Source organism: Oncorhynchus tshawytscha, linkage group LG28 (genome assembly GCF_018296145.1).
Source record: "Oncorhynchus tshawytscha isolate Ot180627B linkage group LG28, Otsh_v2.0, whole genome shotgun sequence".
Taxonomy (NCBI): domain Eukaryota; kingdom Metazoa; phylum Chordata; class Actinopteri; order Salmoniformes; family Salmonidae; genus Oncorhynchus; species Oncorhynchus tshawytscha.
Genome location: NC_056456.1, coordinates 32,899,142 through 32,916,996, shown reverse-complemented (window position 1 = coordinate 32,916,996; position 17,855 = coordinate 32,899,142). Strand labels below are relative to the sequence as shown.

Below are 17,855 nucleotides of genomic sequence, written 5' to 3'. Positions count from 1 at the left end.
AGGCTAAGGTTACTGGCATACATGTAATTAGTGAAGGAAGGTGTAGCAACTCTGCCTGCCAGAGGCAAGGAGACAGACGTGAGGTTGTGACAATGATGTAGTCGAGGAAGGTGGAGGAGCGGTAGAAGTGAGTTTAGTCAGCATGTTCTCCTTCAGTCTGTGGTCGAAGAGTGACACGGTCAAATCAACCTGAGGTGAACTGGCAATATCTTACTGTATCTCGAGTCAGAAGCCACCGGGAGAACATTACCAGACTGAAGATATGGTAATCTGTAAGAAGAAAATCTGGATAGAAGATTAGATAAGGATTTATCCCGTGGCTAGACGAGCCACTAGGCTTGAGGTGTGGTATATTTACCACAAGGGTTGTTCTTAGACGATGAAGCAGAATGCCTTGATACAGCCTTTAGCTGTTGTATAATTGGCCATATACAAGCCCCAGAATGACAAATGAAGCAAACTAGAATCTAGCTCGAATAAAAACATTAACACAAGATGGTATACATCAAGGGTTTTATTTGACAGTGATTAGATTTAAAAACAGCATAAACCGGAATGTTAAGAACTCTGGCTTGGCTTGAGGGAGATATGGGCAAAGCTGGTGACAAAGAAACCAGATCACCATGACGATAGCCATAGCAACTAACTGGTCCTGTCCAACATCCAAATGTCAGTCTTAACCCATTGACACACAGCCATAAAGAACATAAGATATGGATAGATATCATATAGCACGAAGTACAGTGTGCCTTTTTACAGCATGACCTCTCACAGACTGGATGCACTTTATTCCACAATCATCAATATCATGGGAGACACACACGAAGAAAAGCAATGTCACCTGCAATACATGAGCCTGGTCCGAACATCACAGTAATTCAATTTACTTTTAGTTGGCCAGGACTTTCACCTCAAATATCAAACCACTTTACAATATGTTAAAACCTGGGGGCATAGGGAGCCTGGGCCCATATTTAGAGAGTCTCAGAGCAGGAGTGCTGATCTAGGATCAGCCCTTACAAAAAACAGATTGAAGTATAACTGAGGTATGCAGTATCCAAAATAACACTTTCTTACTGCAGTAATGTTGCAATGTAACTGCAGTTATTCTGAAATGACCGTGTCCAAAATACCACAGTCGACTGCAGTTACAATGCAATTTTTTTGTAAGGTAGGTCCGTCAGTCTATATGACCATATTCATAACGATCTAAAAGACTAGACGGATTCTAGATCTGCTCTCCTACTCACACTTTACAGGACCAGGATTTATAGAGGCACGTACAGTAAAAAAAACACCAAGGTATGTCTCCTTCATTGGTTCAGGGCTACAGGATGACTGGGAAGGTCACAGTGTCATGCATTTCAGTCATAACCAGTCGTTAGAACACAACATCAGACAGAGTTAAGCGTTGCATGCAGAGGGGAGTGGGAGAAAGAACCCTGTCAATGAATCCATGGATTAAGAAAATAATTTAGCTGCTTTTCAAAAGACTAGATCTTTAAGAAATATCTTTAAAATAATTCTCCAACATTGGCATGACAACCATTAAAGAAAAAAACATTATGGTTTTAGCTGTATGGCTCCATGAAAGACAGAAGAGAGTTGATAACTAAGTTGTCCTTTCCCACTTGGAACTTGGAGCCACAGTTGGCAACATGATTGACCATTTTGTGAGTGGTTTTAGATGGGGCCCAAGTGGACAGCCTTGAAGAGCAGCAGCTTTCAGCTTTCTCAACATAAAAAAAAAAAAATGTAACAATGTCCACTATAATAAGAGCATACTCCAGGTTAAAGGAGGGTTATTCTCCATTTGGTGACTAACTGGCATGGTCCAATAGTATGGAAGAAATTAATAATAAGCAATATGGAATATTAAAGTGTAAATATAAAACATAATACTGCTTATATAAAAATAAAAATATAAAAACTCAAAATAATTCCAAGTAGGAGCGAAATAAACTAAAAAGTGGCAAGCAGTACAAGACAAAGACCAGTTATCGCTCATCTCCACACCCTTCTCTTCCGCAATCCTTCCATCCATGTCTGGTCAAGCTCAAATAACAGCTTGAAAACCTGCAAGGAAAGACAATACCATAAAATTCTGACTTGTATTTCCAAACTTTGAATGTATATGAACACTCAATGGATCAACAAATCTGCTTGAGTATCTCTGAATAGGTCATAAAAATAATATTTACCAGTTAGCAGACACTTTTATCCAAAGAGACTTACAATGCAGAGAGTTTAAATATTTGTACTGTGTGTATTTTATACAGGTATTGAACCCACGACCGTGGCAATTTAGATATACAGGTCCACAATATGCCAGGGTACATTTCAGTCTTCACAGCACAGCTTGGTTGTGCGGAGTGTCAAATGGACTTGTTGTTACCGTGGTGTATTTCACACATGCTGGACATCTCCCGCGCCATCAGGCTTGATTTGCATCTGAGCCTGCATCTTGGTAATCATCTCCTGCATCCTCCTCAGCTGCACAGAACACAAAACAGCATTATGACCAACACATTGAAGAGTGACTAAAATCCCCACCCCCCCCTCAAAACAACTACCTTATTCACATGAAATAAACATATCACAGTCCTTCAAATAAAAGTGAGGGTGTAGGATGTAATGCGAGGGGCCATTCAAGATTGTGTGATACTCCCATAAAAGGTGATATTTGAACAGGCAGAGAGAGACAGACATAGTAGAACGGTAGTGATGAATGAGGGAAATTAATGGTTAGCTATTTACCTCAGCCTCCTTCTCCTGCAGGATCATGTCCTTGTCCATTTCCTCCGGCTCAGGCCCCTGGCCCTGTCCCTGCCTGGAACAGACACAGGTTTGGTGAGTTTGGCTCTTTAAGCTGAAGTCCCAATCATTGGGGAGACTTACCGTAAATATCCAAAGACTGACACTGGAAACCTCGTACATTTCAAGTTCTTGCAAGTCTGTTTTTACATAGTTTGTGCAATCAGAAGAAAATACACTTTTCAATACTCCCATTGTCATTCATAGAATGAGCAGAAAAGGTAGAGGACGGAAAACCCCACCGTGCATAGGTGGTCTCTGAAAGGCAGTTTAGTAAAAGCCCAAATCTGGTGTGTGTGTGTGTGTGTGTGTATGTGTGTGGTTTCTAGCATTTAAGCAGATGTGACGAAAGCAACACGTAGAAAGAGGGGCAGGAGGTTAAGGTAAAGCAGTGGACAGCTGGCTGCTAAAGTGAAAGAGGGCAAGCTGCAGAAGCAAGAAGATAGGGTCGGGGGGTACCTCCAACAGTTCACTCATGGGATTAGACAGACCAGAGCATCATTGGGCTGATGACAAGCCAATGGGAAGGCAGTAAAAGCACTCCCTTCTCCTGGATTGGCTATAGGGGAAGGTCTCAAAAAAATCCAAAGGGTCCAAACTCTTACGCGTTATATGATACCCATACAACCTATAACAGACTATGTACTGGTTAAAAATCCATAGTCCACTAGGATATTCAACCATAACCCACTACCAAGGTCCAATTGTTGTAGAATGTACATCCAAAATTATACATCCTGTTTAAAAAAAAATGTATTTTACAACAGTGTAATGTTAAACACATTTAAAAATGCGAATGATCACCTAACTACGTATTGATAGAAGTTTGCCCCAGACAAGTACCACTGTCTGAGACACTGGATTAGTTACCCATTCAATGTCTTTATAATCAGGTGTCATTCAATTCCAAGTCAGTCAACTGAGTCTTGTGTTAAATTGTGTCAACATCATCCGTTATAAGTGGTATTAAGTCCTTGGCTGTATATTATATTACCATGTCTGGGAGGTTGGGAGGGGAGGGGGGGTAGAAAGGCAAGCAGACAGGTACGTACGCAGGAGACATAACGTAACCATGGGAGGACAACCTGCCGCCCCGTTTGAGGCGCTCCGAGCGGAAGTTCTCGTAGTGCAGGTCCTGGGTCACCTCCTGCAGATCCTGCATGTGGGTGCTGCGGATGGATAGGCATCAATCAATCAATGAAGCACTAAACCAACAACTTAACTCAAGTTAGTCGATCACAGAAGGCTTACCTCATAATGGAATCGCCAAGCAGTATGTGAGACAGGACAGCCACTACTTATGCCTGATAAGTGTGTGATTTATCAATCCGTTACTTATGGCCGTGGCTGCGAATACATATTTTTCACGTGCAGAAATCTCTGCATCTTAAGCTACGGCAAATCGGGTTTCAGAAAATCCAGAACCACAGCCACTCTGTTTTTACAACTGACACAGCTTAGTAAAAGACAAGCATTCATCGATAGAGTATAAACTAAATCAACCATGAACACTAAATCAAAATCGCCACCAATTTCAAATCAGGATTCTCAAGCTGTTATTCAATGCTGCTATTCATGTCTGATACACAAAGACCGCAAAGCAGCTCCTCAGACAAGGCCCAGTGCAGTCCCCCTATCTCCCACCCACTCACATCAGCATGGTGCGCAGCTTAAGGAAGTCGTTGTGCTCGGGGTTCTCCACTTCAACCACGCCCCAGGGGTACAGGCGACCCCGCACCTTCTTTCCCTTGGCCTCGATCTGCTGGTTGGAGCCCACCACCGCAAAGGGAATACTGGCCTAGGGGAGGAGAAAGGAGGACGAGGAAAGAGCAGAGGTTAATGGTTCAAATAGCTACCATGTTCTATTCAGTATGTGGCCCGTGCAGCATTCAAACCCACAACCCTAAATCAACCAACGTGAGACCTTTTAAAATGTATGTAGTTTTGTCCTTGTCTATTAATGTTCTGTATGACGGCATGTTTCATGTGGATCCCAGGAAGAGTAGCTGCTGCTTTCGCAACAGCTAATGAGGATCCTTTGGTGTTACCAAAACACTGAGCTAAGATTTAAAAATTATTATTATTATTTTTTAATCTGAAAAAAAAAAATCAAATAAATGTAAGGAAAGAAGTTTTGCATTAGGTATCTTTGTAAGGAGATAAATTAGTTGAGGTGGAGGAGAGGATTACTTTGAGAGTCCTGGTCTGCTCCTTGAATTCTTCGTCCTCGTCAGACTCTGCATCAGGCAGGTGATAGATCTTGATACTATGCTCATCAATCTCATCCAGGATCTATAGCAACATGGAGGATGGAAAAGTCATTTTGGCCATTTACTTCTGATACATAAATACATATCAAAAGTAAATGGCCAAAATACATATATACACACACACACACCTTTGTTTCAGAGGGATTACTTAATAAAATACAGGCACATGGTGCAGTTGTGTCTTAAGTACGATAGCAACATCCACAGTACGATAGCTACATCCACATACCTTGTTTGACAACACTTAACCTGTTCTCCTATCGTATACTTTTGAGAGTCAAGAGCTATAATATGTGTCCTACCCTGACATTGAGCTATACTGTGTTTCCTACCCTGCGCTTGAGCCGCTCCCTCTCTCGCAGGGTGAGTGTGTCAGCCTTAGCGATGACAGGGACCACGTTGACTTTGTTGTGGATGGCCTTCATGAACTGTACATCCAGAGGCTTCAGCCTGAGAGAGAAAGGGAGAGCAGGAGGGTGTAAGAACAGGAAATTCCACAGGGGGGTGCTCATGTAAAGTCAAGGTAAACTAAAATGTTGAAAATGTGATGGTTAGTATTACAAGGTCAAGACTGGCATTGATATGGAACTACTATTGGTGTGTGTGTCTTAGGGTTGGGCGACATCAACCTTTGTCCTATTGTGATAAAGCATTGGCACCCATAAAATCTTGGTATACGATATTATCGCCCCCTATTGGCCAACCCCCAAAAAAAAAATGTAAAGAGCTAAAAGAAACAAGAGGACTCATGACAAAATATATTTAAGCCAAATATTTCTTCTGTAGCCTATTCCTCTATTAGAGCGGTGGCACGAAAGAGGTGTGTGTGCCAACGAGCAAGTGACAGTTAATGAGCCTCGGTGGCTGTGCGCCGTGTGATGGGTTGTGAATCATCAAGGGCCCGGCTACAGCCACGCAACTCTGCTGTCCCCAGAACTGAGTAATTATTCAATGATTCGTGTTTTTGCCTAATCTTCCTCTTATTATTAGGCTTTTATACATTGTAGGTAGGCTTACATACAGTGCATTCGCAAAGTATTCAGATCCCTTGACTTTCCACATTGTTACATTACAGTCTTGTTATAAAATGGTTTCAATTAAATGTTTTCCCTCATCAAGCTACACAAAATTACCCAATAACGACAAAGCAAAAACAGGTTCAGAATTGTTTTGCTATTTTATAAAAAAATAAACAGAAATACCTTACTTAAGTATTTAGACCCTTTGCTAGGCGACTCGAAATTGAGCTCAGGTGCATTCGGTTTCCATTGGTGATCCTTGAGCTCTTTCTATAATTTGATTTGGAGTCCGAGGTAAATTCAATTGATTGGACCTGATTTGGAAAGGCACACACCTGTCGAGATAAGGTCCCACAGTTGACAGTGTATGTCAGAGCATAAACCAAGCCATGAGGTCAAAGGAATTGTCCCTAGAGCTCCGAGACACAATTGTGTCGCACCGATCTGGGGAAGGGTACCAAAACATTTCTGCAGCAAGAGCACAGTGGCCTCCATTATTCTTAAATGGAAGATGTTTGGAACCACCAAGACTCTTCCTAGAGCTGGCTGCCTGGCCAAACAGCAATCGGGGGAAGAAAGGCCTTGGTCAGGGAGGTGACCAAGAACCAAATGTTCATCTCACAGAGCTCCAGAGTTCCTCTGTGGAGAACCTTCCAGAAGGACAACCATCTCTGCAGCACTCCCCCAATCAGGTCTTTATGGTCGAGTGGCCTGACAGAAGCCACTCCTCAGTAATAAGCCCACTTGGGCACCTAAAGGACTCAGACCATGACAATTCTCTGGTCTGATGAAACCAAGATTGACCTCTTTGGTCTGAATGACAAGCGTCATGTCTGGAGGAAACCTGGCACCATCCCTACGGTGAAGCATGGTGGTGGCAGAATCATGCTGTTCAGATGGTTTTCAGCAGCAGGGATTGAGAGACTAATCCGGATCGAGGGAAAGATGAACGGAGCAAAGTACAGAGAGATGCTTGATTTAAACCTGCTCAGGATCTCAGACTGGGGCGATGGTTCACCTTCCAACAGGACAACAACCCTAAGCACACAGCTAAGACAACGCAGGAGTGGCTTTGGAACAAGTCAATGTCCTCGATTGACCCAGCCAGAGCCCGGATTTGAACCCCATCTAACATCTCTGGAGGGACCTTAAAATATCTGTGCAGCGACACTCCCCATCAAACCTGACAAAGCTTGAGAAGATCTGCAGCGAAAAATGGGAGAAACTCCCCAAATAAAGGTGTGCCAAGCTTATAGAATCATACCCAAGAAGACTAGGCTGTAACTGCACTTCAACAAAGTACTGTGTAAAGGGTCTGAATACTTATGTAAACTGTGAGAGTTCTTTACTTTTAATACATTTGAAAAAATGAATAAAAACCTGTTTTTACCATGTCATTATGGGGTATTGTGTGTGGATTGATTAGGAAAAAACATTTTTTTTAGAACAAGGCTGTAACGTAACAAAATGTGGAAAAAGTCATGTGGTCTGAACACTTTCCAAATGCACTGTATATGCCAGTTAGGCTATACACCCCTTTTAAAGCGGATTAACGTGGTTAAAATTAAGAATCGACTTGGCCACTTTAGTTGTGAGACAAAACCTTAAAGCATATATGCCTATAGGCTAGGCTACATTTAAAAAATGCTTTGTTTCTTATGCTGGGCATCATTCACAAGTGATAATATATCATCCACAAGTGATAAGTTAATATTGTCACCCATCAGACTACTCTTGATTTAATCTGGTCTTTACCTGTATACTAAATAGTGTGTGTGATATTTGTTTTGCTTTAGACTGGACCATTGTCATGCACCTGTATGGAAACATGGGCAGTGGGAAACAATGTCATCCATGCACTTAAACGGCGAATGGAGGAGGCTTTTCCCTGTGATTTATTTTCATGCCAGGTAGGCTGTCCTCCTGCTGTACAGAGAAGCAATGTGCTTAAATATTAGGAAAGTTGATCAATAAAAGTAGGCCTAGCCTATAGAAAGCTGATGGGATCCTCGTTTTCAGAGGCCATCACTCGGTTTTCTCACACAATTGCAGTCTATAGAAATGTTGCGCAACATGAGCTCTCATGAATTGTTTGATTAGATTTTCTAATAAATTTGCATTGATGTCAGAGTGATTAGAGGGAGAATAGAGTGCTGAGTACCAGGCAGTTAGCAAGTTTGGTAAGCTATTAATGACCAGCAGAAACATCAGAGCTTGGACAAGCCTAATTACAGTGACTAAACAGTCATGTGGAACTTAACAGCCGTCATAATTCGTGACCGGTGGTGTGGGGGTAATATGGTCACCGCAACAACCCTAGACGGAGCTAAGCTTTTCACCAAAGCAGCGCAAAATGTCCAGTCTCAATATCAGAAGATCTAGGACATATAGCCAAAGCCTATATTGTTTTTTATAGCGGTGTCAAATTATTTTAACTTCTCTAGGATAAGTGGCAGCATTTTGAATTTTGGATGAAAAGCATGCCCAAATTCAACTGCCTGCTACTCATCCCCAGAAGATATGCATATTATTAGTAGATGTGGATAGAAAACTCTGAAGTTTCAAAAACTGTTTGAATCATGTCTGTGAGTATAACAGAAGTTATGTAAGCAGGCGAAACCCAGAGGACAAACCATTCACATTTTTTTTATTTTAGGTCACCCTCTTTTCAATGCGTTTTCATTGGGAATCCAGATTTCTGCTTCAGTTTGTTTTCTTCCTGTATTGAACACAGATCATCCAGTCTTCAATTTTATTGATTATTTACTTAAAATACCTAAAGGTGTATTACAAAAGTAGTTTGAAATGTTTTGGCAAATTTTACAGGTAACTTTTGAGATATTTTGTAGGTCACGTTGCGCAAGTTGGAACCGGTGTTTTTCTGGATCAAACGCACCAAATGAAATGGACATTTTGGATATAGGGACAGAATTAATCAAACAAAAGGACCATTGATGTTTATGGGACATATTGGAGTGCCAACAGAAGAAGCTCGTCAAAGGTAAAGCATGATTTATATTTTTATTTCTGCGTTTTGTGTCACGCCTGCAGGGTTGAAATGTTCTCCCTTTTGTTTATGGAGGTGCCATCCTCAGATAATAGCATTGTTTACTTTCGCCGAAAAGCCTTTTTGAAATCTGACATGTTGGCTGGATTCACAACACATGTAGCTTTAATTTGGTATCTTACATGTGTGATTTCATGAAAGTTTGATTTTATAGGAATTTATTTGAATTTGGCGCTCTGCATTTTCTCTGGCTTTTGGCCAAGTGGGACGCTACAGTCCCACATATCCCAGAGAGCTTAAAAGCACAATTTGGTATTTTCTCTCCATTTTGATGTGAATATTATTTCAGATTTTGTGCATACTTGCTTTTCTCCTGCCACGCTACTTCATATTAAAACAATACATTTTTGCTATTATTTTCTTCTGAAATAGACATTTTCTCCATATCATGCTTCTTTAGACCTGTCTAAAATAAATAATTGATTTTGAAGGTGTAGGTTAGATTACATAGATTTATTAGACTTTTTAAAATGGCTTTTAGGCTGTGTGGAAGTCAGGAGATGCTAAATGTGTTTATGTTAATTAACAGTCAATTACTGAGACCGACAGTTATTTGCGTGACAATCATCAGCTGATGAAACTTCGTGACCGCCACAGCCCTGTCTACAGTGTTCTTACATTCTATGACTTGTTTAAAATAAATGTACTGAAAAAGGTTACGCAGGCTATAGCATGGCCCTGCTATGGGTTGCCCGGTCAGCTCTATACTGTCTGGTGCCAGTCAAGTTGAAATAGGCTATGCATTGTCGGTTACATCACCATCGACGATGGCTGTCAATCAGCTTCAAAATCCAATACTATCACCCAACCCTAGTGTGTGTGTGTGTGTGTGTGTGTGTACCCATGGCCCAGCGGGGAGATGAAATAGAAGCAGCAGTGAACACGGTTGTCCACGATGTGCCGGCGGTTCAGACCGCTCTCGTCGTGGAGGTATCTCTCAAACTGGTCGTCAATGTAGGCGATGATGGTGCTGAAACTGCGGGAGAACAAAGGAAGCAGCACGGTGGTGGGACCATGTAGTTACACACCTTGTGTGACATCGTCGTCGCTTGTTACCACAGCAACAAAGTCTAAATATATCATACAACTTTATGAAAACAAACCTTTGATTTTTCTTTAATTTAAAGATATGGTTAGGTATAAGGTCAGAAGTGTGTTTACGGTTAAAATCAATTCTATAGATAGGAGCGGTTGAGCCATAATTAGGACTTTGTGGCAACCATATGACATGGTTACAAAATACATCAACGGTACTCCAGCAATAACATATTTGTCCATGCACAAACAGATCATGGAGAAATAAAGTTATTACATTTGAATGGACAGGATCAGGTCCCCTGTCTATACAACCATAGCGGCGTACCAGTCCTGGCTGTTGATGGCGTCACCGTATCCGGGCGTGTCCACCACGGTGAGGCGGAGCTTCACCCCTCGCTCCTCGATCTCAACCGTAGATGCTTCGATCTGAACCGTGCGCTCAATCTTCTCTGTGGATTACAATTAAGAGATAAAAAAAGGTTAGGCTTTTACTTTCCAGACACTCTTGAGGCCACTGAATAAATGAGGGGTGATTTGGCATAATTGGTTTTAAAATGTATTCCCATTAGGTTATGCAGGAACAAATTACATTTTGGAGTAATAGCTGGGAGTGTGGCCGTGGTGTGTGTGTACGTCATACCTGCTGCTCCAGGGATGATTCTCTCTGGGTAGAGATCAGTGAGGAACAAGCTGTTGATGAGTGTGGACTTCCCCAGACCAGACTCACCTAAACACAACACACAGAATCAATAGATAAACTATCATTCTGTTCCAAAAAAAAAGGAACCAAATTAAAAACAGAATAGATTATATTGTGCCTGCATGGCAAAACAGCCAATAAAGGTAAAGGCAATATACCTGATTACCTTTAGTCTACAAACCACAAATACTACAAGAATCTACAAAATGTGTGCAGTTTTTTTATTATTTATACACAAAATAGCCAATATAGCCCGCTAGTTGGCAGACATCCAGCCTGGACTCTGTATATTAGCCAAGCACTAACCAATGATACACATTAGGCCTCTCATAGCCTGGGAAATGCATTAAGCTGGCAGTAAAACCAGATTTATCTAAAACACACAGTCACACACAGACACTTTCCAGCAGCAGAGGCCTGTCCAGCACACAGGGCCACATTCCAGTCTGGTTTATTTTAAGGCAGAGGGGATAAGTGTACAATAGGGCTCTCCTCCTCCCCTACACCACACAGACAAATAGGGAGATGAGAGAAAGGAAAACCATTTCACACAGCTAAACTAGAGGACCCAGAGAAACCCTGCCTCCATCCGTTTACATAGTTGAGTCCGCAGCTGGACTCCAACTTTGACCTAAACCAGGACCTCTGACATCATCCCTGACACATCCCACTCTCAGACACACACACACTCTCAGACACACACACAAAAACACTAAAGGAAGCCATGAGATTTGGAACAGTGGTTACTGACAGATGTGGGGAGGGTGGGAAATGTGAAAATGGTGAGGCGAGGCTATGAGAAGAGGAAATGAATGCGTTTGTCAACTAGCTAACAACTGTCTGGGCTTACAGTCAAAGAAGTCACATTCCATTCTGTCAACAGCATGAACTGACACCTAACTGCTTAGCACAAACTAGGCCTAATCCCAGATGTATTTTTTACAGAAAAATAAATCTAATAAATAAAAAACCACTTAAAAAAGCCTGTACACAGTTCATATGTTTCGTAAGGGAGAGATGCTATCCACCCACTCCAAATGGAGAGGAAAAAGGAAAAGTATATCCAAAATGTTAATTGATTTCTGTTGCAATCCCATTCCTAAAACACTTATGATATGCCAAAACTGTGTGAACATGATCATTTAGGCACACATTCCCCATTCGAAGGCCAAGGCTCCTAATCTCTACTGAACTGAGGAAAGAACTAAAGCAAGAAAATGTCTGACTCACCAACAACCAAAGACCAGTTGTTTTGAGCTTTGCACAAAACCACTGAGTATCCATTCTGTCTAAGGCCAAACTAAGGCAACTATAGCTAGCGACTTCATACAAACAATTACAACCCTCTCCATACAAAAATACCAGACATTATTTAGGTTACAAATATTGTGACACTCACCAACTACCATGAGGGTGAACTCGAAGCCCTTTTTGACCGACTTGCGGTGCACCTGGTTGGGAAGGTTGGCAAAGCCCACATACCCCGGGGTCTCTGGATTGGTAAACTGACCCTGCTGTAAAACATGAGACCACCACATGTTCATTAGAACCCAAGTCATTCAACCCAGGAATACCATCATTTTTACTGACATTTCCAGAGACATGGGTTGTCGTTGCTAGGGTTGGGCGTTATGCAGATTTTCATATCATACGTCCTGCCCTCAATTCGGTTTAGTACACAAGGGGGCGCTAAAACACGCTAGGAATTTAATTGGGCGTCTACCAGAATGCTAACAAAATTAGCGCAAGTAATAGCGAATTTCCATGGAGGCTGCTAGCTAAACTAGGCTAACGAGCACAAACAAAAATAAGCTAATTACAATGACAGGGAATCCGGCTCATAAAGTTATACATATATAGGTAGGCGCTACCGAATGTTTTTTTGTTGGAGAGTTTGTACATTTACAAGCGAATGTGAACGAGAGACATTGAACAAAGTTGACGCATGCAGTACTGGCTCTCCAGAAGCGTTCACACACTGTCTGTGTAGTAGTCTGGAGCCACTACCGCAACCGGCCTGCCTGCTAGAAGAAGAGTGGGAGGTTCAGAAAGCCGAGAACAGGGGGGAAAAAACGTAAGGAAATCAAGATCGCAGTGGCAGCTGTACAAATACCTAATCAAAAAGACCGTTGCATTCTTAAACAGGCAGAAAGCTAACACAAAATGACGCCCCCGTCACCTAATTAATTGAGCCATTTTACTTAGATAGCAAGTTAAACGAAGAATTGTGTTAACAGACCCCTAGTTTTTCACACAGGATCTTTTTTTTTTAAATAAAAAGCATCATAAATATCGTGCTACGTTTTGTAAACGGATCTAAAATGCTTCTTATTGTAATTTCTGCTCGGCATCAGAAACATTTTGTGCTTCAGTTGCACTTCTAAACTCGGATGAGAACTCAGGAACGGGTATCAGCAGACAGCGCTCTGATGTGCAGCTACTTTTCTCCAATACTTTTCTCAGTGTAGCAAGCCTATTTTTCTCCAGTAAAATACAAGATTAACTTTAAGCAAAACATAAGGAAAAGTAGCTGGCTACATTATTCCTATGATAGGCCTAGACGTTAGAAATATGATGGCCATGCATCATTTTTGCTTTTTTATTATAAGCACATTTACTTGTGCGGCTGCCAGCAGCTTCGCACTTTTTCATCAAATGACAGCAATTAAGCTACTTTATGCCGAATGTGTTGCGCTAATGGATGTATTTTCTGTGAAGGAAAACTATAGCTGCACGTCCCTGATCACTCTACTGAAGAAAAAAAAACACGATTTCAATGTTAAACACATTTGACGGCGGTTATTTAGTTCAATTGCTACAAAAATTCAAATGTATTGAAAAACATCGTCACTATTTCTAAATACCCCGGTATACCGCCCATGCCTAGGTTGCCTAACAGACTGATACCTCCGATTCGCAGTCCGAAATTAATGCCATACATTTGTTTGGAACATTTCCTCAAACTCTACAAGCCAGAATGTTGACTAAAAGTATATTTTGACTTTACCTGTTGTCCATGCAGTTGGTCGTTTCGGAGACAATATATCCATAGGAAAGTAAGTAACTCACCTTTTCAATGAGATGGTATTGCGTTCAGACTTCGATCACCTGAAGCATGCGGAGAACCATGTAAACACGTGCACGAGCTCAGCAAGTGTGCACGCGTCCCGTTTCATCAGGTGATTAGAAATCTGAACGCACTACCAGCGCTTTAAAAAGTTGATTTAATTGCACTTTCCTATGGACAGGTTCTCACATTCCTTCCAGCAAAAGGACCAACCGGTAGAGTAAGTAAACATTACATTTTATTCAACATTCTGCCTTGTAAATTAGAGCTTTTGAGATTAAACCTTCCTTATCCAGACGCTCATTGATGCCCGACATATAATTCAATGCAATTCAACTTCGGGTTTTCAGGCTAGGATGGACCTACAGTATATTATAGTAATCATATCTGTGGGTTGTGCAAATCACAGCAAACATTACAACCAGCAATTAGGCAGCTACTCAAGAATCAGCTGTACACAAATTAACTGTCTTGTCTCTGGAATGCATTATTGCATTCCAGTGTTTATGGCCTTAACATAACCAGGGAGAATGTGCAGTCTAGCTAAAGGGTTTAAAGTTAGACCTAGGCCGATCTTTACATCTTATGAACAGATGTAAGGAAGGGATTATTACACTAGCTTTCTATAATATAGCTAGACTAAGCTCATACATTGGAAATGCAATACAGCCATTACTGTTCACGGCTTTGTATAACTATAACCCTCTGAACAAGGGGCAGCGTTCTCATGGAGCCTTGACACAAGTCAAGGCACAACTGTGAGTCACGAGGAAGGAAGTAGCTGCCTGGACGTTGGCAGCATCTGCTTGAGTGGCCATGCATTCTGCAATTAAGACCCCAAATTGCTTTAGGCCCGATGGTTTAATTCTAATAAATCCTAATTTGCCAAAGCATATCCCATCGCGTTAGTGTAGGCCAATTACAAATAGGCAGAGGTAATTATTGGACGATTATGAGGGAACTTGTTTTTTTGTTTTTATTTAACTGCCTGACAGTATTACATTAAAATGAGCTGTGGGGATGCAAGTATCCTCTAATTGTACTCGGTTGGGAACTTACTTTCATTTTTTCCGCCTGAGACATGTTGCGCTCTTTCAACCTGCTAGAGAACAGAAAACATAAAAACAAATGTCAAATGTCAGGTACATTACATGATCAAAAGTATATGGACACCCGCTCGTCAAACATCTCATTCCAAAATCATGGTCATTAATATGGAGTTGGTCCCCCCTTTGCTGCTATAACAGCCTCCACTCATCTGGGAAGGCTTTGCACTAGATGTTGGAACATTGCTGCAGAGACTTGCTTCCATTCATCCACAAGAGCATTAAGTGAGGTCGGACACTGATGTTGGACACTGATGTTGGGCGATTAGGCCTCGCTCACAGTGGACGTTCCAATTCAACCCAAAGGTGTTTGATGGGGTTGAGGTCAGTGCTCTGTGCAGGCCAGTCAAGTTCTCGACTGGCCTGCAGTCGGCAAAACATGTCTGTATGGACCTCGCTTTGTACACAGCATGGTCATGCTGAAATAGGAAAAGGCCTTCCCAAACTGTTGAAAGCATAGAATCGTCTAGAATGTCATTGTATGCTTCACTGGAACTAAGAGGCCTAGCCCAAACCATGAAAAACAGCCCTAGAGCATTATTCCTCCACCAAACTTCACAATTGGAACTATGCATTGGGGTAGGTAGCGTTCTCCGGGCAACCGCCAAACCCAGATTCATCTGGTGGACTGCCAGATAGTGAAGTCACTACAAAGAACGCATTTCCACTGCTCCAGAGCACAATGGCAGCGAGCTTTACACCATACCAGCCGACACTTGGAATTGCGCATGGTGAACTTAGGGCTGTGTGCAGCTGCTCAGCCATGGAAATCCATTTCATGAAGCTCCCAGTGAACAGTTATTGTGCTGATGTAGCTTCCAGAGGTAGTATGGAACCTGGTAGTGAGTGAGGACAGACAACTTATTTAACTAGGCAAGCCAGTTAAGAACAAATTCTTATTTACAATGAAGGCCTTTTGCGGGGACAGGGGCCTGGGATTAAACTTTTACACACTTCAGCGGTCCCGTTCTGGGAGCTGTTGCGCCTAGAGATTTCACTTCACAATAACAGCACTTAGTTGACCAGGGCAGAAATTGTACAAACTGACTTGTTAGGAAGGTGGCATCCTATGAAAGTGCCACATTGAAAGTCACTGAGCTATTCAGTAAGCTGCCAATATTTGTCTATGGAGAATGCATGGACGTGTGCTCGATTTTATACACCTGTCAGCAACCGTGTGTCTGAAACAGCCAAAACCACTAGTTTGAACGGGTGTCCACATACTTTTGTATATAAAGTGTACTTCTGTTTTCAGTAGAAGATTCAGTACTATATCAATAGGCCTATTTATTACTTCAAGAGAATGACAACTGTGTACACTAACAAAATGGAGGATGGCATAGCCTACATGATTTAGGGGACTGTGAGAGACAGGAAGTCTGCTCTCTGCTCAGAATGACTTTTCAAAAGAATGTCTCACCACAAAAACAGCAGCCATCCCGTACAACTGACACTCACGTCACAAATACATTTGTTTGCTCAAGCTGGTTTTGCCTCCAATTCAACGCTGTACTTTTATTTATCTAGCTAGTGACTTTTCTATAACTAAGTAACATGTTCAAACTGGAAGTGAAATTAAAACACTAAGCCATTTCGTCCTACAGTTAGCGGAAAGTGTGACTTAACCACAAGTCAGATGACAGACTGAAGAGGCCAGAGAAATTGACTCGAAATAGTGCCGGGCATCTTTCTTTCAAAACTACTGAGACTGGGTTATGAAAGCGCTGTCTCAATGAATGAAATTACAACTAAATTAAATTGTAGTTACGTCAAAGAATGGCTATAAATAAAACAAAACACGAGTCTACCCAGACATTGAATCGTGCTTGAGATGCCTTGAACGTTTAAATTAGTTAGCTAGCTTCTTAGCGAGCTAGCAATACACAGAGCCATGTATTTATTAAATATGGCTCTGACAATACCTAGCCAGCGAACACGCATTTCAAGTCGGGCTGTGTAGATATAATTTATGTCATTTGTGATACATTATGATATCCAATGGTGGCTAGCTCACAATGACTCTCCGGCAAGGTGTCTAAAAGCAAGCGTTGAAAGCTAGCTAACGTTAACTTAGCTAGCCAACCACTTTGCTAAAGTAAAGGCTAGCTAACAAGCTACTTGGGATGCGACAGGAAGTTAAAGCGACGTACCTAATTCGACGAGGCAGTGAAATATTACAACTTGCTAATAAATACAATGCAATATTTACCTTTTCGATTGTCAGTGAATGAAAACCGAGTGATTCTGGAGGCTGGATGGACACCTCAAATTCCTGTAGACACCGAACCGTTTCTTCTGCACAGGGACCAGAATGCATTGGGCGTTGACTGTCCTCTAATAATGCAGTGCCTTTCCAAAGATACTGATACCTAATCGGTGTCCTTTTTATAAATAAAATATATGACACAAATGTAATACTACTAGCTACCAAACTTTACAATTCGTACTAATATTCCTCTTTATCACCATCTTCGTCGTTGTCATACTTCAAATCACAAGTGTAATAACATATTAACAAACACAAGTTACAACGTATTGGTCAGTCTGATCCAAAGTCCTTCAACTTTAATCATATAGAAAGCAATTTACCTAAAGTTTGCATAAATATGTAGAGTACGCTACGATGATTATTAATATTATTGATTATATTAAGCCTATTTATAATAACAATCATATTTAAAAAATAATATACTATTTTAAATAGGGTAACAAAGCATTTTATAAAACAGCCCAGTGCAAAATATGACAATGTAAAACTCAATCATCTGCCTCAC

General features: G+C 41.4%; 1 protein-coding gene across 3 annotated transcripts; it reads right to left on the bottom strand.

The window, feature by feature from the left end:
- Nucleotides 1-499: 499 nt before the first annotated feature.
- LOC112227111 (septin-2) lies at nt 500-17,435 on the bottom strand. 3 transcript variants are annotated; one of them, XM_024391952.2, is made up of 13 exons: nt 17,291-17,435; nt 15,035-15,077; nt 12,308-12,422; nt 10,849-10,935; nt 10,534-10,657; nt 10,012-10,146; nt 5,417-5,534; nt 5,005-5,106; nt 4,467-4,612; nt 3,867-3,983; nt 2,758-2,830; nt 2,396-2,493; nt 500-2,076 (listed from the first exon to the last, which is right to left on the bottom strand). In XM_024391952.2, the coding sequence occupies exons 2-12, from the start codon at nt 15,056-15,058 to the stop codon at nt 2,407-2,409; spliced, it is 1,128 nt and encodes a 375-aa protein (XP_024247720.1). In that variant the 5' UTR covers nt 15,059-15,077; nt 17,291-17,435; the 3' UTR covers nt 500-2,076; nt 2,396-2,406. The 3 variants fall into 3 exon arrangements, with proteins under 3 accessions (XP_024247720.1, XP_024247722.1, XP_024247723.1); XM_024391954.2 differs by having other exon boundaries at nt 3,900-3,983; XM_024391955.2 differs by lacking the exons at nt 15,035-15,077; nt 17,291-17,435 and adding an exon at nt 13,978-14,068.
- Between the last annotated feature and the right edge of the window lie 420 nt (nt 17,436-17,855).

Bases quoted from the DNA above. Each gene is read 5' to 3' on its own strand.
- LOC112227111 (XM_024391952.2), bottom strand. From the start codon at position 15,058: ATGTCTCAGGCGGAAAAAATGAAA. The intron at 10,658-10,848 runs GTATGACGTACA...TGTAATCCACAG, and splicing joins AATCATCCCTGGAGCAGCAG to AGAAGATTGAGCGCACGGTT. The intron at 2,831-3,866 runs GTACGTACCTGT...TGTCTGTTCCAG, and splicing joins GGTTACGTTATGTCTCCTGC to GCAGGGACAGGGCCAGGGGC.